Source organism: Podarcis pityusensis (assembly GCF_964106645.2).
Source record: "Podarcis pityusensis genome assembly, chromosome: 18".
NCBI lineage: Eukaryota > Metazoa > Chordata > Lepidosauria > Squamata > Lacertidae > Podarcis > Podarcis pityusensis.
In genome coordinates, this window is record NC_138043.1 from 1,836,978 (window position 1) to 1,862,473 (window position 25,496).

Consider the following 25,496-nt stretch of genomic DNA (forward strand, 5'->3'; position numbering starts at 1 on the left):
TTTTTAACGTTATGGGTAACACATACTTATTCGCTCTTCCTTCTGTGTCTTTGCCATTCTATACTTCGGTTCTTTTCAAGATGTCAGTTTAATCTTTAGCTCTCTTTTTTTAAAAAAAGTCTTATTTGTTGGCACTTTATCCAAAAGAAACCCAGAACCAAAACACCACCATTATGAGGGGTGGGGGTGGGGGAAATAATAATGTTGCTTGGAGCTGGTTTTCAGCATTCGAGATCCCTGCTTGAAACTTCTCGACCGATTTTTGAAAGGAAACCAAAAAAGAAAAAAAAAACTAAGAGAGAGAGAGAAAATAATTTTATTTGTGTTTTTTTTATTGCTATCTGCTATTCCATGTGTGTTTGTATGTTCCTACAGCTTTTGGGTTCCTTCAATAAATTATTTTTTGGTCATTCAACTAAGCTCTTGCAGTTCACCCGTGTTGTTGACTTTTGCCACTGATTCTACAATAATAATAATTTATTCCCTGCCCATCTGGCTGGGTTTCCCCAGCCACTCTGGGCAGCTTCCAGCAAAATATTAAAATACAATAATTCATCAGATATTAAATGCTTCCCTAAACAGGGCTGCCTTCAGATGTCTCCTAAAAGTCAGGTAGTTGTTTATTTCCTTGACATCTGGTGGGAGGGCACCACCACCGAGAAGGCCCTCTGCCTGGTTCCCTGTAGCTTCGCTTCTCACAGGGAGGGAACCGCCAGAAGACCCTCAGGAGATGGACCCTGGTGTCTGGGGTGGAGATGCTCCTTCAGGGATACTGGGCCGTTTAGGGCTTTCAAGGTCAGCACCAATACTTTGAATTGTGCCTGGAAACGTACTGGGAGCCAATGTAGATTAGAAAACTTCCCCCAAAGTTTCAAACTTTGGAACAGGGAGAGCCGTCCGTCTTTAGACCCAGAAGATTGGGGCTGCAGGCAGAAACTCTATTTCTCTACCTCATTTCCCTTTTAATGAGAAACTGCCCTGTTCACCCTTCGCAAACCGAAACATGGCAGCCGCCTTTGAAATTTGCACTGCTCTGAATTTTGCGATGCAATGTGTAGAAAGACGAATTAATTTGGTGGAAATTGCTGGCACATCTTATTTGTTAGTTTGCTTATTTATTGCTGGCACATCTTATTTGTTTATTCGTGTGGGGGGGGGTCACTACAGTGGCACCTTGGTTCTCAAACTTAATCCATTCCAGAAATTCCATTCCAAAACCAAAGCGTTCCAAAACCAAGGCGTGCTTTGCCATAGAAAGGAATGCAAAACGGATTGATCTGTTCCAGACTTTTAAAAACAACCCCTAAAACAGCAGTTTGAGGGACATGGGTGGCGCTGTGGGTTTGAGCAGTTTGAGATGAATTTTGCTATCTATCGAGACCAGTGATCCATTTAATGAAAGCAGAAAACAATGGACAATTAATCTATGAGGGGAAACTGGGCCCTGCCCCAGCAACCTTTGCCTGACAGCTGCTGCCTGCCTTCTTCCCTACTGGCAAGAAGTCCAGGGTCGGCCCTGACACACCCTTCCTCCTTAGTCTAAGTTTTGCCTTCGCAGACCTCAACAGGAGGAAGGAAGAGGATGGGGACAAAGTCAGCACTCCGTGGCTCCAATTTTCATTGCTCTAGCGCCACCTGCTGTCCAGCTCCCTGCCTCCCAGCCCATCAAGGACCAATGAGTACCAGCCACCAATGGCAGCTGCCCCACTCTCCCCTATTTGTAGATTCGTGATGTGAGCCTTATATCTAACACATTGGCGGTGTCTGGTGTGCCCTTTCGAACAATACCAGAGGAGGAATTCCGCTCGCTGCCCAGGAACCCCCCAGAACACACTTCCTGCGGACGAAAGATCTGTGGCGCGCAGCCCCAAGAACCAGCCAGAATTGTTTTGTTTTCCTTTCCCAAAATCAGTTTTATTTCAAAGTGCTGGAAAGTGCAAAAAAGGGGGGGAGGGGAGATTAAGGATGCCTTTGGACAGAACCTCTGTTTGGAGTTGAAGCCCTTGTGCATCAGAGATTCTGCTGTGAAGCTTCTACCCTCCATCCCATAACCAGTCAGCCAAACTGCTACAGTCTTGGGAGATTTCGCTCTGTGTCAGTACTGCATCCGTCCAGCAGAGGGCAGTCTTGTGTGCAACAGCCAACACCGGCCGCGTCGCCTGGGCGCCCTCTAGGGGCTCTTGCCGGTAATGCAGCGGCAAGCACCCTGATTTCGTTTAAGAGAATAATAATAGGAATTTAAAAAACAAACCACCTTTATGGAGCTTTGTCAATCGGGTTACTGCTGGAGCCAGCTTTCCTTCACTAAATAAACTGTTCTTTTTTTAAAAAAAGAGAGAAATGTTCTTTATTTATTTTAAAAAAGGCAGCTCCTGTTTTTCTTGCAGCCAGAAAGCAATGATTGAAAACAACTAATGTTGCAGAGGAAAAGAGCCCCCGGGGAAATTATGATGCGGTGCTTAAAAATACCTTCAAGGACAGCCAGGCACCTATTGAAAGCTACAAGACATAGAACGGCCAGATATAGGGGCAGTGTACCTCCCAGCAGTAGGTGATGAGGTCCAGCAACTTGGGGAGGCTGGTGGCCTTCACAGTCCGTTTGCGAGCTTCTCCCAGACACCCGACAGTTTGTAGCTAAACGCTGGATTAGACAGAACTCGGGTCGGATCCATCAGGGCTCTTATTGGGTTAGGAATGACAGCTGGGCTGATCCTCCAAATTCAGAGGCAGTCTACCTGCCAGCGACGGCGGCTGTGTGTCAGCTTTGGAGCCCTGGCCGTGCGATTCCCAGAAAAACACTTGGAATTGGTCATTGTCAAAAACAGGGTGCCGGGTTCGAGAAGACCCCGGGAAGTCCACGCTCGTGTTCTTAAGAGGTGTTTTTGGCACAAACATAATTCCTGCATTTGCAAGCGGTTGGCCTAGATGCCCTTTGGGGTGTCCCTTCCAACTGTACAATACTTTGATTCTTTGGCTAGAGGATAGAGAGGGGTGTGTGAGCGCTTGCAGAAACTGGCCTACGGGACGAAGGTTAAAGTTTACATTTGAGGCTCTGTCCGTTTGCCTCTAGTTCCGGCTACTGCTGGTATGTACCCCCTGGAAGGATGCTCAGAAACAGGGGTACCAACTTGAATAAAATATTGGGGGGGCAGGCAAGCCCCTCCCTGAATAATCAATCACATGATGAGGCGCGCACACACTATTTGAATAGCAAGGCACATCAACTTTGCAGGGCCCAGCCTCCTCAAACATTGTTTTTTTTTTTTTGAGGGGGGCAAATATCCATTGGCCCCTAGGAGTTGACCCCTGTGCTCAGAAGTGAATGGGATAAGCTCCACTTTGCTTGAGGGCTCTCCTTTCTGCCGGCGCCTCTGAATTCGGTACCTCTGAATTAAAAAACAACCATAAGAATCAGGCACCGGTGGTTGTCGATTGGAATGCTTTCTGAATAAAGTTTCAGAGGGTATTTGCAACACCGACGTCTTCTTTCGCACCACAGTTACGGTGCGAGAGCACAGCAGAGTCACCGCTCAACGTCTGCCGGCGCCCGTGTGAGAACGGCGGTGGTTTCCGCGCAAGGAAACGTCTGGTGTGCCGGAATTCGAACTCAGAGCTGCGATCTCCTGCGGGCTGCGCTTCGGGTCTCGGGAGCCCTTTTCGCATGCCAAGGTGATGGAGATTATCTGACGCTGGTCCCTATGGCTACTGGTACACACACACACACACACACACACACACACACCCCAAGGCCTTGTTCTCCTCCTGGTCAACAGAGATGGAATTTCTTTTCTTCAGAGGCACCATCGACAGAGGGGGTGTATTTGGGGCTGCCGCCAAAGCCGTTCAGCTGGCTGCGGACACGGGGGCCCTTGCTCCGTAGACTAGCACCTCTGGAGATGAGGTCTGCGTAACCTTCCTTGTGAGAGAAAGCGTAGCTGGAACGTCTCAGGTGCGAATTCCTTCGGATGTGAGAGGTCAGTTCCACCGCCTTTTGCTTCTCCTGCATGTCCCGGGCTTGCAGCACCTGAGAAGAAAGCAGAAAGTGTTATCTTTTTTGCATAACCTTTTTATTACATTTTCACATTTTGCAAATTCCTTTAATCGACCATCGGAGCAAACCTCCCGTATCTGTTGACTCCTTGAGCATCCTTCCATCGTGTTCTTTTCTTAATATGTACAGTGGTACCTCTAGATACGAACGGGATCCGTTTCGGAGCCCAGTTCGCATCTAGAAGCAAACGTAACTAGCGATGGCACGTCTGCGCATACACACGTCGCTTTTTGCCGCTTCTGCGCATGCGCGTGACGTCATTTTGAGTGTCTGCACATGCGCAAGTGGCAAAACCCAGAAGTAACGCGCTCCGTTACTTCCGGGTTGCCGCAGAGCGCAACTCGAATGCGCTCAACTCAAAGCATATTCAACCCAAGGTATGACTGTATTACTTATATTTCTCCCATGATATAACTTGGAAGTCAAACGGAATCCGTTCCGGAAGTCCGTTCGACTTCCAAAACATTCGGAAACCAAAGCACGGCTTCTGATTGGCTGCAGGAAGCTCCTACAGCCAATTGGAAGCTCCGTTTGACTTCCAAAAATAGTTCGCAAACCAGAGCAGTCACTTCCGGGTTTGTGGCGTTTGGGAGCCAAAACGTTTGAGAACTAAGCTGTTTGAAGACCAAGGTACGGCTGTAATTCTAACTTCTTAATAATGATATTTTCCTCAGTCCTTAAACCCACGTATCATAAGTTCGTTTTCTTTTCCACACAAAAAGTCTATAAGGAGTTTCCAATCCTTAGTAAATATCGACCATGATTTTTCTCCGATTAAACATGTCAACTTTGCCATCTCTGCCACGTCCAATAATTTTAACAACCATCGTAGTTCATAAAGAATCTTTCCATCTTTGTGCAAAGTCTCGCCGCTGTGGTCATGTCTTGAAATAATATTCCACAGTCTTTTTCTAATTGTGTATCCACTATTCCTAGGCAGTAAAAGGTCTGGCTTCAAATGAATGTTAGGCTTTAAAAATCTTCTACATTGATGTATCTGATATTGACTTTTTTTACAAGTCCACCAAACATGATAAAATGCCCCTTCATATTTTTCACACTTCCAGCAAACAGCTTGATAAGCTCTAAAGAATTGTGCTGGATTTAGATGCCATTGGAACATCGTTTTGTGTTGATTTTCTTGAAGGCCATTGAACCCGCCTTCCCAACAGATTGCGCCAAAGGATTCCATCTAAGGGCTCAACGCTTTGGCGCTGTCCTTCAGCACCCAAAATCTGGGGAGACTGCCAAACAACACTCACCTCCGACATGGTTGTGGGTCCCGCGAAACTCCGCACAAAACGGAAGGTGAGGGAGGGGATCGTGTTCACCACAACGCAGAGCAGGACCACAAAGAGCGACAGTGGGTCTGTCAGCGCGTTCTTGGTGGCAGCTGGAGGAGAAAAGAGTGACCCAGTCAGCTCGGGAACATCTGAGGGGTCTTCATATGTTGGGTGGCAAGGCAGCTGAGGAGACTGTGTCTACCCAGCACACACAAAATGCCAATTGCAAAGGAAACTCAAGGGCAGTGCTAGGAAGAAATAGGGCCTTTTAAATATATCCTAGAAATTGAATTTATACATATATGCAGGCTGGAATCCTCCCTGCCATTCATACTTCTGGGTACACATGAAAGGGATCCAGGGGTTTTAGTAAACCACAAGCTTAACAGTGCGATGCAGCAGCAAAAATAGGTGATACTATTCCAGCTTGCATCAACAGATCAAGTGAAGTCATAGTCCTGCTCTAGTCTGCCTTGGTCAGACCACATCTGGAATACCACGTCCAGTTCTGCATACCACAATTTAAGAAAGCTTTTGATAAGGTAGAATGTGCGCAGAGGAATCATGGGACTGTAGAGTTCGGAGGGACCGTGAGGATCAATCATGTAGCCAAATTCCTTGCAATGCAAAAACCTTTCACCAAAGAGGGCAGCCAAAATGGAAACCAAGCCTGATGAGGTACGGTCGAAGGAGCTGGGTATGTTTAGCCTTGGAAAGCGGAGACTGAGAGGAGATATGACAGCCATCTTCAAATATCTCAAGGGCTGCCACATGGAGGATGGAGCAAGGTTGTTTTCTCCTGCTCTGGAGGGTAGCACTCGAACCCATGGCTTCAAGTGATAAGAAAGGAGATTACGGCTCAATGCCAGGAAGAACTTTGTGGTGGCAAGAGCTGTTTGACAGTGGAACGGACTCCCTTGGAACCGTTCAACAGTTCCTCATCAGGCTTGGTTTCTAGACCAGGGGTCAGCAAACTTTTTCAGCAGGGGGCCGGTCCACTGTCCCTCAGACCTTGTGGGGGGCCAGACTATATTTTTGGGGGGAATGAATGAATTCCTATGCCCCACAAATAACCCAGAGATGCATTTTAAATCAAAGCACACATTCTACTCATGTAAAAACACACTGATTTCCGGACCGCCTGTGGGCCGGATTTAGAAGGCGATTGGGCCAGATCCGGCCCCTGGGCCTGAGTTTGCCTACCTACCCATGTTCTAGACCCTTAATCATCTTGGCTGCCCTCCTCTGCACACGCTCTAGCTTGTCAACACCCTTCTGAAATTGTGGTGCCACGAATTGGACACTGTATTCCAAATGGGGTAAAAGGGTAAAGGGACCCCTGACCATTAGGTCCAGTCGCGGATGACTCTGGGGTTGTGGCGCTCATCTCGCTTTATTGGCCGAGGGAGCCGGCGTACAGCTTCTGGGTCATGTGGCCAGCATGACTAAGCCGCTTCTGGCGAACCAGAGCAGCGCACGGAAATGCTGTTTACCTTCCCGCCGGAGCGGTACCTATTTATCTACTTGCACTTTGACGTGCTTTCGGACTGCTAGGTTGGCAGGAGCAGGGACCGAGCAACGGGAGCTCACCCCGTCGCGGGGATTCGAACCACCGACCTTCTGATCGGCAAGCCCTAGGCTCTGTGGTTTAGACCACAGCGCCACCCTCCAAGTGGGGTATTTCAGTCAATTCATAAAATATAATAATACAACAATAGCTGGAAGGGAACATCTGGTCCAACCCTCTGCAATGCAGGAATCTTTTGCCCAACGCGGAGCTCTGATTGGCCCTGACTCCACCTACTGTTTGGGCTCCCTGGTTCCTGCCCCATCAGTCCCAACGGGCGCTGGCCCTCCCTGCAGGGCAGGCAGCATGGCCCACACAGATCTGCCCCACCAATACCTCCCTGCTTCCTCCCGTCCTACAACGCATCTGCCGTTTGAGTGTTGTGGAAGTTCCAGGAGTCCTTACCTGGAAACTGGAAAGCGACAGGGGACGTCTTGAAGGCTTGAAAGCTTTGAGTTATATAGGAGAAAAGGCAGTAGAAACCGATGCTGACGACAATAGCCAGCATGGAGAGGATGGTCCAAAATTTGACCTCCATCATGCTCTGCCAGGGGAGATACAGAATTTATTATTATTATTATTATTATTATTATTATTATTATTATTTTACCAACAACCAAAACACAATCAGTGAAACCCCCCAGGCGGCTGATACATTGGGTATAAAGGTAAAGGTAAGGTAAAGGGACCCCTGACCATTAGGTCCAGTCGTGGCCGACTCTGGGGTTGCGGCGCTCATCTTGCTTTACTGGCCGAGGGAGCCGGCGTACAGCTTCCGGGTCATGTGGCCAGCATGACTAAGAAGCCGCTTCTGGCGAACCAGAGCAGCGCACGGAAACGCCGTTTACCTTCCCGCCAGAGCGGTACCTATTTATCTACTTGGACTTTGAGGTGCTTTTGAACTGCTAGGTTGGCAGGAGCAGGGACCGAGCAACGGGAGCTCACCCCGTCATTGCGGGGATTCGAGCCACCGACCTTCTGATTGGCAAATCCTAGACTCTGTGGTTTAACCCACAGCGCCACCCGCATCCCTACATTGGGTATACATAATCAATAATAACATATTCAAATCAAGCATATGTACAATTCTATATACCTTAACACTCCTCCCTCCACAAGGTTTTAGGTTTTAACATTCTCCCAGATTGTTCAAACCTCCCCAAATAATTCAGTATCTTCTCAAACCATTCCTCCTCCTTTCTCACTGACCTTAAACCCTTTCATTCTGTGTATCTTCACAGTTAGGATATTCTAAGATTATAATATTTTTCAATTTTTCCCTCCATTGGTTCACCCCTAGCTCTTCTGGATTTTTCCAGTTACTCACTATAACCTGTCTGGCTGCAATTACCATCAATTTTACCCATTTACTTTCCTCTTTTGTTTCTAACTCAGTCATAGCTGTCACCATTTCCCTTTTTTAAAGGGAAATTCCCTTATTCCGAATAGGATTCCTCGCAAGAAAAGTTAAAAGTTGACAGCTATGATCAGTGCTACTCAGGGTAATAAGAACCATTAATTCAGATATTTCCACCTTCCTACCCACAATTCCCGATATTTCTATACCAATCTGTTTCCAGAATTTATTATCTAACGGACAACCCCATCACATATGACTGTAAGTTCCCATCACTCCACATTTCCAAGGGGAGATACAGAAAGGAAGGTCAGTGAAGCAAACTGCTTTGACAAATCTGCAGCCACAGGGACGTTGCTCAGCACCAGGGTGGATTTGATTTAAATCACGATTTAAATCACCGATCACATCCAACACGCACAAACACACACACGGGCACCACCCACCCACCCCAAACTCACCTCAGCAATGACGGTGAATATTGCGGCGGTTGCTATTACCATGGCAAAGGACTGGTAGTCGCCGACGACGTGGGTGCCCGAATGGTCTCCCATGGCCCACAGAGTGATGAAGAAGTTAGCCAAGGAGACGAAGGAGCCATGGATGAAGCAAAGGCAGAAGATTCGGAAATTGAAAAAGCGGTCTTTCTGACCTGCCTTGTAGAGCTCGGGGAATTGCAAACTTTTCTTGGCACTCACGTCCTGAATGGAAGGAGGAGAGAGGGGTCGATTATTTTTATTGTTGATATTGTTATGAGTTTTTTTGGGGGGCCCACCCTAAACCCTAAACCCTAAACCCTAAACCCTAAACCCTAAACCCTAAACCCTAAACCCTAAACCCTAAACCCTAAACCCTAAACCCTAAACCCTAAACCCTAAACCAGGGGTCAGCAAACTTTTTCAGCCAGGGGCCAGTCCACTGTCCCTCAGACCTTGTGGAGGGCCAGACTATATTTTGGAAAGAAAGAAAAAAGAATGAATTCCTATGCCCCACAAATAACCCAGAGACCCATTGTACTCATGTAAAAACACACTGATTCCCGGACCGTCCGCAGGCCACACTTAGAAGGCGATTGAGCCGGGTCTGGTCCCTGGGCCTTAGTTCCCGGGAGAAACCCAGCCAGATGGCAGGGTATAAATAATAAATTATTATTATTATTATTATTATTATTATTATTATTATTATTACATTGCCCTGGTCTCTGAACACTCCCTGTGGGATCAGCAGCATGATGTCTCTGAACGTCAATTGCTGGGGGGTCACTGCTTGGGATAGAATCATAGAATAGAATCATAGAATCATAGAGTTGGAAGAGACCACAAGGGCCATCGAGTCCAACCCCCTGCCAAGCAGGAAACACCATCAGAGCACTCCTGACATATGGTTGTCAAGCCTCTGCTTAAAGACCTCCAAAGAAGGAGACTCCACCACACTCCTTGGCAGCAAATTCCACTGTCAAACAGCTCTTACTGTCAGGAAGTTCTTCCTAATGTTGAGGTGGAATCTTCTTTCTTGTAGTCTGGATCCATTGCTCCATTGTGTCCGCTTCTCTGGAGCAGCAGAAAACAACCTTTCTCCCTCCTCTATGTGACATCCTTTTCTATATTTGAACATGGCTATCATCCCTTAACCTCCTCTTCTCCAGGCTAAACATGCCCAGCTCCCTTAGCCGTTCCTCATAAGGCATCGTTTCCAGGCCTTTGACCATTTTGGTTGCCCTCCTCTGGACACGTTCCAGCTTGTCAGTGTCCTTCTTGAACTGTGGTGATAGGGCTGGTGGTTTCATGCCACAGGCATCCGGTTGGTCGCCATGGAAACAGGATGCAGAATTGGATGGACCACCCCTTTTGGACTTGTCCAAGGGCAGAGCTTTCCTGGTGTAATGGAGGAGAATGGGATGAGTGGGTGTGGGTAGCAAACGCATCTACGGAAACGGCGGACTTACCTGTTCAAACAAGCCCATGCACAGCACCGGGTACGAAGTGTAGAAGACATTGTAGAGGGCAAGGAACCAGCCCTCCAGCAGAGGCTGAGATGGAAGAGCAAAACGAGAGAGGATTAGATGGGTTTCCTTCACATAACTTGCAACCGGTGTTAGGATCCTATGACCCTCCCTATGTCGTTGGACTACAACTCCTATCATCCAGCCCATGCCAGCTGCTGGGACCTATGTTCCAGTGACACTAGGAGGTTCACCAATGTTCACCATCCCTGAACCAAGAAGAAGCATCCCTTCGTTCAGGAATGAATGCCTCTTCTGAACAGAGGCCGCCTTTCATCTCTTGAATGCAGTAGGGAATGAGACCTTCTCATAGCAAGGATGAGGGACATCGGTGACCCTCCAGGTGTTGTCAGACTACAACTCCCATCATTCCTGACCACTGGCTTAAAAGGTATGTGCGTTTTATGGAGAACACGCTACCTTATCAATTTAACTTTTCTCTCTCCCCATCTCTGTTTCTCTCTCACTCCCTCCCTCCCCTCTTTCACACACATAAGCACACAGCTGGAAAAAGAGAACATCACATTGCACCACCATTTATGAATCAGGCACAATTTCCCTCCCATGATGCCCTCGAATAGTGCTTGACTTGTGCAGTTGGGCAGGGGGGGAAATGGTTATCAATCATCATCACCATCTTATTATTATTTATGCCCCATAGTTGCTGCTGGTTTTGCCATGAGCAGGGGCAACAGTTAAAGAATAAAACAAAACGAAAACACAGGACTCGAACCCAGGATCTTCCGTCTCACAGGTCGTCATGCACAGTACCATATCACCTCGGAAGTGAACAAAACGGCAGAATGAAAGGGTACAAACTACAGGGAGAGGGCAGGGGGGAGACCCCTGAAAATTCACATGGAGTGCATAGTTTAAACTATGGAACTCACTGCCACAAGAGGCAGCGATGACTGCCAACTTAGATAGCTTAAATAGGATTAAACAAATTTGTGTTTAAATTTTAGGATTAAACAAATTTGTGGAGGTGGAGAAGTCTATCAATGGTTATTCATCAAGTTGGCTATGTTCTGCCTCTGCAGTCAGAAGCAATAACACACCACTTGCTGGAAGCTGGAAGAGTGCACAGGAGATAACTCTTGTGTTTGGAGCCCATAGCTGTCAATTTACAGATTTGAAAATACAGTGGTGCCTCGCAAGACGAAATTAATCCATTCTGCGAGTCTCTTCGTCTTGCGGTTTTTTCGTCTTGCGAAGCACGGCTATTAGCGGCTTAGCAGCTATTAACGGCTTAGCGGCTTAGCGGCTATTAGCGGCTTAGCGGCTTAGCAGCTTTAAGAAAAAGGAAACAAACTTGCAAGAACTCGCAAGACGTTTCGTCTTGCGAAGCAAGCCCATAGGGAAATTCGTCTTGTGGAACGACTCAAAAAATGGAAAACTCTTTTGTCTTGCGCGTTTTTCATCTTGCGAGGCATTCGTCTTGCGAGGCACCACTGTATGGGACCAGCAGCCTCGAAAATAAGGGATTTTCCGGGCACAGGTATGTTCAACTTCTGAGCCCCTCCGAGCCAAAGGCAGAAAGCCCAGCCAGCAGCCAAACGAAGCCTCAAGCGGTGGTTCCCACAGCGCAGCAACCCGGCAAAGGGGATGCAGCAAGGGAAACCACCGTCACCTCTCCGCTGGGAAGCGCTGAGCAAAGGCGAGTCCCCAGGCAACGCAGCTGGGCACAAGGCATGCAAGCGCCACCCCCCAGTCGTTCTTAGACTCCTTATTGGGTGAGCAACGCAGCCAAGCAACGCAGTTGGAGCTTCCCTCCTCCCTGGCCGGCAGGGGGGAAAGGGAGAGGAGCTGCTTCCTTTGAAACCCGGGAAATTTAAGGGACATCATCAATAAGGGACAGCAGTGGGACACAGCGCTGGGATAAGGGACTTTCCCGCCAAATAAGGGACAGTTGACAGCTATGTCGGAGCCTGAGGTCATCCTACAGGTATCTGATGGGCCAGTGTGAGATGAGGATGCTAGAGGGGCCCTACAGCCCTATCCCTTCTTACCTGCGCTGTGAAGCCAGTGTAGAAAGCAAACCAGATCTGCACCATCATTCCGGCGAAGGTCTTGTAGAAGAAGTAGCGGAGGAACTTGCAGATCCGGAGGTAGGACCACCGGCCGTGGACGAAGAGGAGTCGCTCCAGGTAGCGGAACTGAGCCAGGGCATAATCGCTGCACTGAACAGCCTGCATCCCTTCCTGCCCGCTGATCCCGACTCCAATGTCGGCAGCTGGAGAGAAAAAAGGCGATCGATAAGGTCAGTGGTTTTCGCCATGGTTTGTCATGGCTGCTTTAGCAGAGATTCCTGCATTGCAGCTGAAGACCTAGAACAGGCACCCCCAAACTCGGCCCTCCAGATGTTTTGGGATGACGATTCCCATCGTCCCTGACCACTGGTCCTGTTAGCTAGGGATGATGGGAGTTGCGTGTAGAGCTCCCGCCTCTCCCCCAATGGAAATGAAGACATGTGACAACGTTGTATTAGGTTAATGGGCTAAAATTGGCCACAACTTTTTTGCTTACAGGTAAGAGCGGTATTGGCTTCGGCATTGGTCCTATCAGCCTATCCGGCTTCAGCCTGCTTGCATGAAGGCCGGGAAGGGTTAACACCAGCAGGGGGAGCCCTGCTGATGCACATCAACTAGGTACTCCCCCAGGGTCACCGCTCGGGGGGGCGCTTTAGGCCCTTACCTCCATAGGCTTCGGATGAGGCAACGCCCCCCGGAATCCTTTACCAGACTACCCTTCAGTATATGGGGGAGGCGATGGTGCTCCTCCTGCCCAACTCATCTACATAACAATACCCCTACCAATGCCTAACTGCCAAAACCAAAGGAGTTGTGATGATTTGCTACGAGGTAGGGACGCGGGTGGCGCTGTGGGTTAAACCACAGAGCCTAGGGCTTGCCGATCAAAAGGTCAGCAGTTCGAATCCCCGCGACAGGATAAGCTCCCGTTGCTCGGTCCCTGCTCCTGCCCACCTAGCAGTTCAAAAGCACGTCAAAGTGCATGTAGATAAATAGCTACCACTCTGGTGGGAAGGTAAACGGCGTTTCCGTGCGCTGCTCTGGTTCGCCAGAAGCGGCTTAATCCTGCTGGCCACATGACCCGGAAGCTGTACGCCGGCTCCCTCGGCCAGTAAAGCGAGATGAGCGCCGCAACCCCAGAGTCAGCCACGACTGGACCTAATGGTCAGGGGTCCCTTTACCTTTACCTAGGCAAAAAACCAAATGGCCGGTGCCAATTTGCCAAGTGGAAAAAATTCCTACCAGGCCCCTTGACGGCGACCAACCGAGGTCCATAGCAAGGTCAGAAGGGGAACCTTAGAGGACGGGCGGGTGGGAAACAACAGCAGCTGCGCAGGCAAAACAGGGAGATCCCGGGGTCGCGCTTGCCTTAAGTGAGGCAAGCCACACACCCCGAGCCAGCCGATTGGCTGGCTCAGGGGATGACACGGCCTGAGGATTCCCCTGATTGCGCGGGGGCTGGAAACCCTGATGTCGGAAGTGGCTTTGTAGTCCCAAAACATCTGGAGGGCCAAGTTTGGGGATGCCTGACCTAGAAGCTCAAGTCTTCTTGGTCCCCTGGGAAAAGGCCTCACTTTTAATCATGTTGACGTCGTTGGCCCCATCTCCAATGGCCAAGGAGATGGCTTTCTTGTGTCGCTTGACCATCTGAACGATGAGGGCTTTCTGCTTGGGAGTCACCCTGCAGCAGATCACGGCCTGGCAGGTGGTGGCCAGTTCCACAAAGGCTTTTTCCATCGCGTTCTCCTGGTCCTTCTTGTTTCTGTCGCGGCAGCAGCCTAAGCGCTGGCGCCAGCTCAGTTTCTGCTCCTCCGTGGTCGATCCCTCCGTGTGGAAGATTTTATCCTGGGAAGAAAATGAGGAGACACCCAATCGAATGGTCTTTACAGTGGTACCTCGGGTTACATACGCTTCAGGTTACATATGCTTCAGGTTACAGACTCCGCTTCAGGTTAAGAACAGATAATAACAGAAATCTTGCTCCGGCAGCGCGACAGCAGCAGGAGGTCCCATTTGCTAAAGTGGTGCTTCAGGTTAAGAACAGTTTCAGGTTAAGAACGGACCTCCGGAACGAATTAAGTACTTAACCTGAGGTACCACTGTATTTGTTAAGAGACCATCCCAAATTCTCGGTTCCTGTTGCGGATGAATTGCCACTTGATATAGGAACAATTCATCATATGTGGTGGGAGTGTGTGCATATCAAACAATTTCGGAGGGCCATTCAAGAGGAATTTTAAAAAATGCTTAATAATAATTTATAATATAATTTATAATTTATAATAATAATTTATTATTTATACCCCACCCATCTGGCTGAGTTTCCCCAGCCACTCTGGGCGGCTCCCAATCAAGTGTTAAAAACAATACAGCGTTAAATGTTAAAAGCTTCCCTGAACAGGGCTGCCTTCAGATGTCTTTTAAAGATAGGATAGCTGCTTATTTCCTTCACATCTGAAGGGAGGGCGTTCCACAGGGCGGGCGCCACTACCGAGAAGGCCCTCTGTCTGGTTCCCTGTAACCTCGTTTCTTGCAATGAGGGAACTGCCAGAAGGCCCTCGGCGCTGGACCTCAGTGTCCGGGGTGGACGATGGGGGTGGAGACGCTCCTTCAGGTATACAGGGCTAAGGCCATTTAGGGCTTTCAAGGTCAGCACCAACACTTTGAATTGTGCTCAGAATCATACTGGGAGCCAATGCAGATCTTTCAGGACCGGTGTTATATGGTCCCGGCAGCCACTCCCAGTCACCCATCTAGCTGCCGCCTTCTGGATTAATTGTAGTTTCCGGGTCACCTTCCAAGGCAGCCCCACGTAGAGCGCATTGCAGTAGTCCAAGTGGGAGATAACTAGAGCATGCACCACTCTGGCAAGACAGTCCGCAGGCAGGTAGGATCTCAGCTTACCATGGTTCCATGGATAGGAACCATGTATCATATGTGGTGGGAGTGTGTGCATATCAAACAATTTTGGAGTGACATTCAAGAGGAACTTTAAAAAATGCTTAAAACACCATGTAATAAAAAACCAGGTGTCAAAACTACGCTGGCTAGAAAGAAGCACTGGTTCAGTGTGTCTGCTTTGAAAGGGGCTAAACTGCCTGGCTGTATATTGTCTCCCTGCTTATTTAACTTATATGCAGAATTCATCATGCGAAAGGCTGGGCTGGATGAATCCCAAGCCGGAATTAAGATTGGCGGAAGAAATTTCAACAACCTCAGATATGCAGATGACACAACCTTGATGGCAGAAAGTGAGGAGGAATTAAAGAACCTTTTAATGAGGGTGACAGAGGAGAGCGCAAAATATGGTCTGAAGCTCAACATCAAAAAAACGAAGATCATGGCCACTGGTCCCATCACCTCCTGGCAAGCAGAAGGGGAAGAAATGGAGGCAGTGAGAGATTTTACTTTCTTGGGCTCCATGATCACTGCAGATGGTGACAGCAGTCACGAAATTAAAAGACGCCTGCTTCTTGGGTGAAAGGCAATGGCAAACCTAGACAGATTCTTAAAAAGCAGAGACATCACCTTGCCAACAAAGGTCTGTATAGTTCAAGCTATGGTTTTCCCAGTAGTGATGTACGGAAGTGAGAGCTGGACCATCAAGAAGGCTGATCGCCAAAGAATGGATGCTTTTGAATTCTGGTGCTGGAGGAGACTCTTGAGAGTCCCATGGACTGCAAGAAGATCAAACCTCTCCATTTTCAAGGAAATCAGCCCTGAGTGCTCACTGGAAGGACAGATCCTGAAGCTGAGGCTCCAAGACTTTGGCCACCTCATGAGAAGAGAAGACTCCCTGGAAAAGACCCTGATGTTGGGAAAGATGGAGGGCACAAGGAGAAGGGGACGACAGAGGACGAGATGGTGGGACAGTTTTCTCGAAGCTACAAACGTGAGTTTGACCAAACTGCGGGAGGCAGTGGAAGACAGGAGGGCCTGGCGTGCTCTGGTCCAGGGGTCACGAAGAGGCGGACACGACTAAACGACTAAACAGCAACAACAACAACAAACTGCCTGGAGGATATTGGGGGTGGTGGTGGTGTAATGGGCTGCAAAAATACTTTCCATTTCTAGAATTTAAGTCTGGGAAGGAAGGAAGAGGGGTTCAGCAAAATTATATATCTTACCAGGAAGTCTCCGGTGACCACCAATGCTTTCTTGCCGTGTGACAGGGAGGCTGGGAAGGATAGGAATGACTTTTCTTTGCAGAGGCCTTCTCCACTGCTAGCTAAGCTGCTATTGCTGTACCAGCCTGGCTCCAGAATCTCGCTGCAAAACAAGGTGGGTGGTTGAAGGGCCAAAACAGAAATACTGACACACAGCTTCATATAACCAACATGCTTAAGTCTGATTAGTAATAATAATAATAATTTATTATTTATACCCCACCTATTTGGCTGGGTTTCCCCAGCCACTCTGGGCGACTTCCAGCAAAACACTAAAATACAATAACCTATTAAACATTAGAAGAGAAGAAGAAGAAGAAGAGTTTGGATTTGATATCCCGCCTTTCACTCCCCTTCAGGAGTCTCAAAGCGGCTAACATTCTCCTTTCCCTTCCTCCCCCACAACAAACACTCTGTGAGGTGAGTGGGGCTGAGAGACTTCAAAGAAGTGTGACTGGCCCAAGGTCACCCAGCAGCTGCATGTGGAAGAGCGGAGACGCGAACCCGGTTCCCCAGATTACGAGACTACCGCTCTTAACCACTACACCACACTGGCTCTCATTAAAAGCTTCCCTAAACAGGGCTGCCTTCAGATGTCTTCTAAAAGTTTGGTAGTTGTTGTTCTCTTTGACATCTGGTGGCAGGGTGTTCCACAGGGCGGGTACCACTACCGAGAAGGCCCTCTGCCTGGTTCCCTGTAGCTTTGCTTCTCACAATAAGGGAACCGCCAGAAGGCCCTCGGAGCTGGCCCTCAGTGTCCGGGCAGAACGATGGGGGTGGAGACTTTCCTTCAGGTATACTGGACTGAGGCCGTTTAGGGCTTTAAAGGTCAGCACCAACACTTTGAATTGTGCTTGGAAACCTACTGGGAGTCAGTGTAGGTCTTTCAAGACTGGTGTTAATGCATGAAGGGGTTAATACCATAGAGTAAGCTGGCCTGCAAGGCTTAGCTAGGTAGGGACTAGGTAACCAAGCCTTTGATCCCTCTGTCTACCTGAGAAGCTCAACATGTTTGCTCCAGCTTAGCCACATGGCTTTAACAAGCCTCCCGTGGGTTCCTATACAGTGGTACCTCCGTTCTCAAACGAAATCCGTTCCGGAAGCCCGTTCGGCTTCCGAAACATTCGAAAACCGAGGCGAGGCTTCCCACTGGTTGCAAGAGCTTCTTGCACTCAGCGGAAGCCGCGTAGCACATTTAGATTCCGAAAAACATTTGAAAACAGAAGCATTTACTTCCAGGTTTTTGGCGTTTGGGAGTCGAAACGTACGATATTCGAAGCGTCCAGGAACCGAATAATTTCATCCCTTTGCAACTAAGCCAAGTTCTACTGCCTGTGCAACTTTTTCCAAATGCTGCGTGGAACAGCACATGACTCGGACCTTTGAAGCGCTTGTAAGTAAACCATGGGTTTAGGTTACAAGACTCAATATCAGGAAGAACTTTCTGACAGTTAGAGCTGTTCAACGGTGGAATGGTCTCCCTCAGTCTCTAAAATTCTATGATCCTCTTATTTAACTAACCAAACGTGTTATATATATGCTAGGAGAAGTGGGAAACTTTGGGAGAGAGGGCATATTTCGAAGGTTTAACAGCCTGCATTTCCACTTCATGTTTTGTGATTTTCAATCTCTGCTGGGGGCTCTCCCACCAGAGAGAGAACACTTGCCCCAAACCGAGAGCTCAGAAGACACTCATACCTGATTTCGCTCTCCTCCAGAATAGTCATGTCATCCGAGAGAAGTCGACAGGCAAAGCCAATATTGACGGCAGTCTCTGAAAACACAAGGAAAGAGTGAAAATGAGATGAGGGTGCCCTGATGAGATGCGCCAACAACCACAGCTTACAAACACTTCGGGTTACAGACTCCACTAACCTAGAAGTAGTACCTCGGGTTAAGAAGTTTACCTCAGGATGAGAACAGAAATCGCACGGCAGCGGGAGGCCCCATTAGCTAAAGTGGTACCTCAGGTTAAGAACGGTTTCAGGTTAAGAGCGGACCTCCGGAACGGATTAAGTTCGTAACCAGAGGTACCATTGTAATAATAATAATAATAATAATAATAATAATAATAATAATAATAATAATTTATTATTTATACACCGCCCATCTGGCTGAGTTTGCCCAATAGCTCCTAACAGAATATTAAAAACATAATACACCAGTAAACATAAAAAACTTTCCTAAAGAGGGCTGCCTTCAGATGCCTTCTAAATGTCAGACAGTTGTTTACTTCCTTAACATCTGACGGGAGGGTGTTCCACAGGGCGGGCGCCACCACCGAGAAGGCCCTCTGCCTGGTTCCCTGTAACCTCACTTCTCACAGGGAGGGAACCTCCAGAAGGCCCTCGGAGCTGGACCCAGGTGTCTGGGGTGGAGACACTCCTTCAGAGATACTGGGCTGAGGCCATTTAGGGCTTTCAAGGTCAGCACCAACACTTTGAATTGTGCCCGGAAACATTGAGTGTGTTCACTCTTGCACAGGATACACACACACACACACATACATACATACACACACACACAAATGTTTTCATAGAATTGTAGAGTTTGTAGGGACCCCAAGGGGAAACAAATGTAGTATAAACACTGACAACTGGGAAACACTGGCCTGCGAGGACTCCAGTTGGAGAACAGCCTTTACCAAAGGGGTCATGGGCTTTGGAGATGTTCGAATTCAGGACGTAAGGGAGAAACGTGCTAAGAGGAAGGCATGCTTGGCAAACCCTCACCGGGATCAACTCCCGCCCGGAAACCTATGTCCTCATTGTGGAAGGACGTGTGGATCCAGAATTGGCCTCCGTAGTCACTTACGGACTCACTTTTGAAAACCGTGTTTATGGAAGACAATCTTACTCGGCTACGAGAGATCGCCAAAGAAGGGGGGTAAAGGCAGCTAGGTGGGGGTTGGCTGAGGGCAGGTGGAGGTTGGTGGGACATTTCCACCCATAGCTGTAAACTTACAGATTTGAAAATAAGGGACCAGCAGCCTCGAAAATAAGGGATCAGCAGCCAAAATAAGGGATTTTCAGAGCGCAGGTATGTTCAACTTCTGAGCCCCTCCGAGCCAAAGGCAGAAAGCCCAGCCAGCAGCCAAACGAAGCCTCAAGCGGTGGTTCCCACAGCGCAGCAACCCGGCAAAGGGGAAGCAGCAAGGAAAACCACCGTCACCTCTCCGCTGGGAAGCGCTGAGCAAAGGCGAGTCCCCAGGCAATGCGGCCAATTTGATTGGCACAAGGAATGAAAGCTCCACCCCCCCAGTCGTTCTCAGACTCCTTATTGGGTGAGCAACGCAGCCAAGCAATGCAGTTGGAGCCTCCCTCCTCCCTGGCCGGCAGGGAGGGAGGGAGAGGAGCTGCTTCCTTTGAAACCCGGGAAATTTAAGGGACATCATCAATAAGGGAGAGCAGCGGGACACGGCGCTGGGATAAGGGACTTTCCCGCCAAATAAGGGACAGTTGACAGCTATGTTTCCACCACCACCACCCGTCTCCACGAATTCCTTACCTTGCTTGTCTCCCGTCAACACCCACACTTTGATGTCTCCCCTTTTGAGAAGCTGAATGGTTTCTGGAACCCCGTCTTGCAGTTTGTCCTCGATAGCTGTTGCCCCCAGGAGCTGAGAGAGGAAGACCAAGACGAGGCAATGATGGAACTCTAGCTAACCCAGAAACCTTTCGCCCCCAGCTCCTTCCTCGCTCGTAATACCAGACTCCAACAGGGGCGCGTAGGACGGAACGGAACGTGGGAAGTTTCAGGAGGGGGGAAGTAGCCAGGTCAACCGCGAAGCTGTTGGCTGCCATCACCCGACTTCGCTTTGCTCCTATCTCCCTCCTGACTTGACCCCCAACAACTGATCTGCAACAGCTAGCCCTGAGACCAGACTTCTGGGTGGGGTGGGGAGGTTGAAGGGGGAAATTGTGGGCTTGATGAGAATGACCTTTTGGACCAGGAGGAGGTTGAGGTTTCCTTTATGTGTTAATTAGTGGCTCTGAGTATCGCTTTGTCTATTTTTCTGAATACAGTGGTACCTCGGTTCTCAAACGCCTTGGTTCTCAATCACCTTGGTTCTCAAATGCCTTGGTTCACAAACGCCTTGGTTCCCAAACACCAAAAACCCGGAAGTGAGTGTTCCAATTTTCAAACGTTTTTCAGAAGCCAAATAACTGTTGGCTATTGTTTCCGGGGCACCTGCGCCAATCAGAAGCTGCGCCTTGGTTTCTGAACATTTCGGAAGTCAAACGGACTTCTGGAACAGATTAACCTTGGCGCTTTTGTTTTTGCTCTTTATTTTGCGTTTTGGTTTTTGAGGCTTTTTCGGTTCATTTGTTTTCATGACTGTGTGGAACCCATTTCAGCTACTGATTGACTGATTGTGCGACCGCGGAAATGGATAAAAGCCCCCCATGCAAACAATGACTATCATCAGTGTAGCTAAGAAAAAAAAGTAATTTTAATTTGGAAATATGGCATTATGTATTTTTGTTTTTTTTATATTGTGGTTTTATGTTGTGAACCACCCTGAGACCTGTGGGTATATAGGTAAAGGTAAAGGGACCCCTGAGCATTAGGTCCAGTCGCGGACGACTCTGGAGTTGCGGTGCTCATCTCGCTTTATTGGCCGAGGGAGCCAGCGTACAGCTTCCGGGTCACGTGGCCAGCATGACTAAGCCGCTTCTGGCGAACCAGAGCAGTGCACGGAAACACCGTTTACCTTCCCACTGGAGTGGTACCTATTTATCTACTTGCACTTTGACGTGCTTTCGAACTGCTAGGTTGGCAGGAGCAGGGACCGAGCAACGGGAGCTCACCCCGTCATTGCAGGGATTCGAACCGCCAACCTTCTGATCAGCAAGTCCTAGGCTCTGTGGTTTAACCCACAGTGCCATCCGCGTCCCTTGTGGGTATATAGCAGTACACAAATTTTTAATAGTAGTGACAGTAATTGTGATAATAAAAAATAAATAAAAAGTAATAATGACATCTGGCACCCTGTAGAAAGGGAAGTCCGGCCGCAGGAGAAGCCTTTTGCTGACCAAAGGATCTTACCCTGAGATCCTTCTCAATCTCCTCATAAACCTTGTCCAGTTCTTGGGCTCGATTCTGCAGCAAGACGCTGGCAGCGTGGTGTTTCTTACTCCACAGGGAAAACTCGCTCTCGCCCACATCTCTCGTCGCCACGCACAGAGTCCTCAGCGTCTCGGCCGCGAAAGTCTAGGAGAGGCAAAAGCAGAGACTGCTGGGAAGATGGATTTCTGTAGAAGGGTAGCTAGGAGTCATTTTGGACTCACAGCTGTCCACGGAGGTGCAGGTCCATTCTGTGTCCAGGGCGGCTCCATCTGGTACGCAGGATGAGACCCTCACTGCCCGCAGACTGTCTCGCCAGAGTGGTGCATGCTCTGGTTATCTCCTGCTTGGACTACTGCAATGCGCTCTACGTGGGGCTCCCTTTGAAGGTGACCCGGAAGCTACAATTAATCCAGAATGCGGCAGCTAGACTGGTAACTGGGAGCAGCTGCCGAGACCACATAACACCAGACCTGAAAGACCTACACTGGTTCCCAGTATGTTTCTGAGCACAATTCAAAGTGTTGGTGCTGACCTTGATAGCCCTAAATGGCCCAGTCGACCTGAAGGAGCGTCTCCACCCCCATCGTTCTGCCCGGACACTGAGGTCCAGCTCTGAGGGCCTTCTGGTGGTTCCCTCCCTGAGAGAAGCGAGGTTACAGGGAACCAGGCAGAGGGCCTTCTCGGTGGTGGTACCCTCCCTGTGGAACGCCCTTCCATCAGATGTGAAGGGAATAAACAACTATCTGACTTTTAGAAGACATCTGAAGGCAGCCCTGTTTAGGGAAGTTTTTAATGTTTGACGTTTTAATGTATTTTTAATCGCTAGGACTGGGACATATCCCTGTCTAAAATCCTGAAGGACAGCTGCTGCCAGCCAGTGTCAGCAACATTGAACTAGACGGACCAGTGGTCTGACTCTGTCAAAGGCATCTTCCTATGTTCCCTTTAGTCACCACCATGAGGAATAGAATCTTACTTTAGCTTTGCGGGAAGGACAGATTTAGGGCAGGTGGAATTCTGGTGGCAATGTTTCATTTCCCTCTCAAATAAACAGCCTCGTCCATCAGCTACAAGTCTGTGAGTGGATTCATTTTTACATTCACATTCCTTTGAGGAGCTCAAGGCGGCGTACGGAGATCTCCTCCCCCCTATTTTATCCTCACAAATTTGTGAGGGAGAGGCAGTTGAATTGAGAGCCAGTGTGGTGTAGTGCTTAGGAGTGGTAGTCTCGTAATCTGGTGAACCGGGTTCGTGTCTCCGCTCCTCCACCTGCAGCTGCTGGGTGACCTTGGGCTAGTCACACTTCTTGAAGTCTCTCAGCCCCACTCACCTCACAGAGTGTTTGTTGTGGGGGGGGGAGGAAGGGAAAGGAGATTGTTAGCCGCTTTGAGACTCCTTAAAGATAAAGGGACCCCTGACCATTAGGTCCAGTCGCGGCCGACTCTGGGGTTGCGGCACTCATCTCGCTTTATTGGCCGAGGGAGCCGGCGTACAGCTTCCTGGTCATGTGGCCAGCATGACTAAGCTGCTTCTGGCAAACCAGAGCAGTGGATGGAAACGCCGTTTACCTTCCCGCCGGAGCGGTACCTATTGATCTACTTGCACTTTGACGTGCTTTTGAACTGCTAGGTTGGCAGGAGCAGGGACCGAGCAACGGGAGCTCACCCCGTCACGGGGATTCGAACCGCCAACCTTCTGATCGGCAAGCCCTAGACTCTGTGGTTTAACCCACAGCGCCACCCGCTGAGACTCCTTCGGGTAGTGATAAAGCGGGATATCAAATCCAAACTCCTCTTCTTCTTCTTGAGGTCAGCCAGCGAGCTGCGGATTCAAACCCTGGCCGTCCAGTTCTTAGTCTGACACTCTGACCACTAAGTCACACCAGCTTCCACCCGCTTGCAAAGACTTACGTCCAGAGCCTTGACGGTGCATCCTTCAGTCGCACGCTCTCTGTGGAGTCTCTCCAGGATCACAGTGTCTGCTCCTTTGGTGTAAAGCTTGATATGGCCTTCGGGGTCCCGCACTGTGGGGTGGAGAAACAAAAAACCCTTAAGGAGAGAGAGAGAGAGAGAGAGAGAGAGAGAGAGAGAGAGAGAGAGGCACCATCTGTTTACCAAAGGTGGGAAACCTCTGACCGTCCCAGATGTTCCTGGACTCCAGCTCCCATCATCCCTGACCGTTGGGGCTGATGGGAGTTGTAGTCTGGCAACATCCAGAAGGGTGAAGTTTCCCATCCGTGAAAATGCGCTTGGACTACTGCCATGCGCTCTATGTGAGGCTACCTTTGAAGGTGACCCGGAAACTACAATTAATCCAGAATGCGGCAGCTAGATTGGAGACTGGGAGCGGCCGCCGAGACCACATAAACCAGTCCTGAAAGACCTACCGTATTTTTTGCTCTATAAGACTCACTTTTTCCCTCCTAAAAAGTAAGGGGAAATGTGTGTGCGTCTTATGGAGCGAATGCAGGCTGCACAGCTATCCCAGAAGCCAGAACAGCAAGAGGGATTGCTGCTTTCGCTGCGCAGCAATCCCTCTTGCTGTTCTGGCTTCTGAGATTCAGAATATTTTTTTTCTTGTTTTCATCCTCCAAAAACTAGGTGCGTCTTGTGGTCTGGTGCATCTTATAGAGCGAAAATATGCTACATTGGCTCCCATGATGTTTCCGAGCACAATTCAAAGGGTTGGTGCTGACCTTGAAAGCCCTAAACGGCCCAGTATCCCTGAAGTATCCCTGAAGGAGCGTCTCCACCCCCATCGTTCAGACCGGACACCGGGGTCCATCTCCTGAGGGCCTTCTGGTGGTTCCCTCCCTGTGAGAAGCAAGGTTACAGGGAACCAGGCAGAGGGCCTTCTCGGTGGTGGCACCCGCCCTGTGGAACGCCCTCCCTTCAGATGTCAAGGACCCTTATGGATTTCCGTATGGGACAGCGGCAGATGATTTTCAGGGTCCCCTTTTCCAACTCTACGATTCTGTGATTATGGGCCCACAAAACACTGACCCACGATGGACATCCGTTTGCGGACGCTGTTGAAGTCCAGAAGGGCCAGCACTTTGTAGGTTCTCTCCACCCCGAGCTCGCTGATGGTGACCGTGTCCTGCGTTCGAGACAGGAAGACGTAGCCCAGGTTCCTGGCCACGGTCACCAGGGCTTCCTCGTCCGGCGAAGCGGCTTGGTAGACCAGCTGATCTATGAGAAATTGGGGAGGGAGGAGAGCAGGTGGTCATCGCCAGAATCACCCCAGTCCCTTTTGCCCAGATGGATCACAAATCCATGAGGCTGGACGACGCCTTTGTTCTTCTTTTTTTTTTACAAAAAACACCCCCCCCCAATTTATTTATGGGGTTTTTCAGATTGAAATTTTGCAACGTAAAAACTACCTTAGAGCCATTCATTCCAATGGATCTGTTCTGGTTTTCGTTTTGTTTTTACATATATATTTGTGACTTTTGTGATTCGTCCCCACAAAACACTTCATCGCAGTTTCTTCCTATCTATTGAAAGGGCCTTTGCTGCACGATGCCAAATGTAAGAATTCACTGATAAATGTACCTATGTACTGGCTCACTGGGAAAACTTCAGAAATTCATATAGACCTGTGAGCTCAGCTACTCAGCAGCCCCTCTGCCTGAGTGATAATTCCTGGCCTCCTGATACCTGAGTGCCAGACAGGTAGCCATTCCAGGAATAACAAACCCAGATGAAGACAAAAGGGTGTGATGAACTTGGCTGGGAATCTTTATTGTCATTGTCCCATACAGAACAACGAAATTGAAAAAAATCTGCATCAGACATTCAGAAACCAACATGCCTGCTATCCCAGCTATCCCAGCCTAGTTAACCCCTAAAAACTCTGATACCCCATAATTATATATGATATACTCCCACAGAGACTACCTTACACTGTGTTTAAAACCAATATCGCATTTGGATAAAAACTGTTTCTTAGGTGGCTAGTCCTAGTCTTT

At 48.9% G+C, this 25,496-nt stretch overlaps 1 protein-coding gene across 5 annotated transcripts in view; it reads right to left on the reverse strand.

Moving 5' to 3' along the window:
- Positions 1-1,866: 1,866 nt before the first annotated feature.
- Positions 1,867-25,496, reverse strand: part of ATP8B3 (ATPase phospholipid transporting 8B3) — a 54,259-nt gene continuing 30,629 nt past the window's right edge. For all 5 annotated transcript variants that reach the window (XM_080988760.1, XM_080988762.1, XM_080988764.1 and 2 more), the window contains exons 16-28: positions 24,529-24,717; positions 23,437-23,549; positions 21,506-21,670; positions 19,964-20,075; positions 18,155-18,230; positions 16,418-16,559; positions 13,865-14,135; positions 12,270-12,493; positions 10,204-10,287; positions 8,720-8,959; positions 7,307-7,445; positions 5,314-5,444; positions 1,867-4,024 (exon numbers count right to left, since the gene is read on the reverse strand). In XM_080988760.1, the coding sequence (XP_080844886.1) occupies positions 3,767-4,024; positions 5,314-5,444; positions 7,307-7,445; positions 8,720-8,959; positions 10,204-10,287; positions 12,270-12,493; positions 13,865-14,135; positions 16,418-16,559; positions 18,155-18,230; positions 19,964-20,075; positions 21,506-21,670; positions 23,437-23,549; positions 24,529-24,717 (2,144 nt within the window). In that variant the 3' untranslated portion in view covers positions 1,867-3,766. The remainder of the gene's footprint in view (positions 4,025-5,313; positions 5,445-7,306; positions 7,446-8,719; positions 8,960-10,203; positions 10,288-12,269; positions 12,494-13,864; positions 14,136-16,417; positions 16,560-18,154; positions 18,231-19,963; positions 20,076-21,505; positions 21,671-23,436; positions 23,550-24,528; positions 24,718-25,496) is intronic.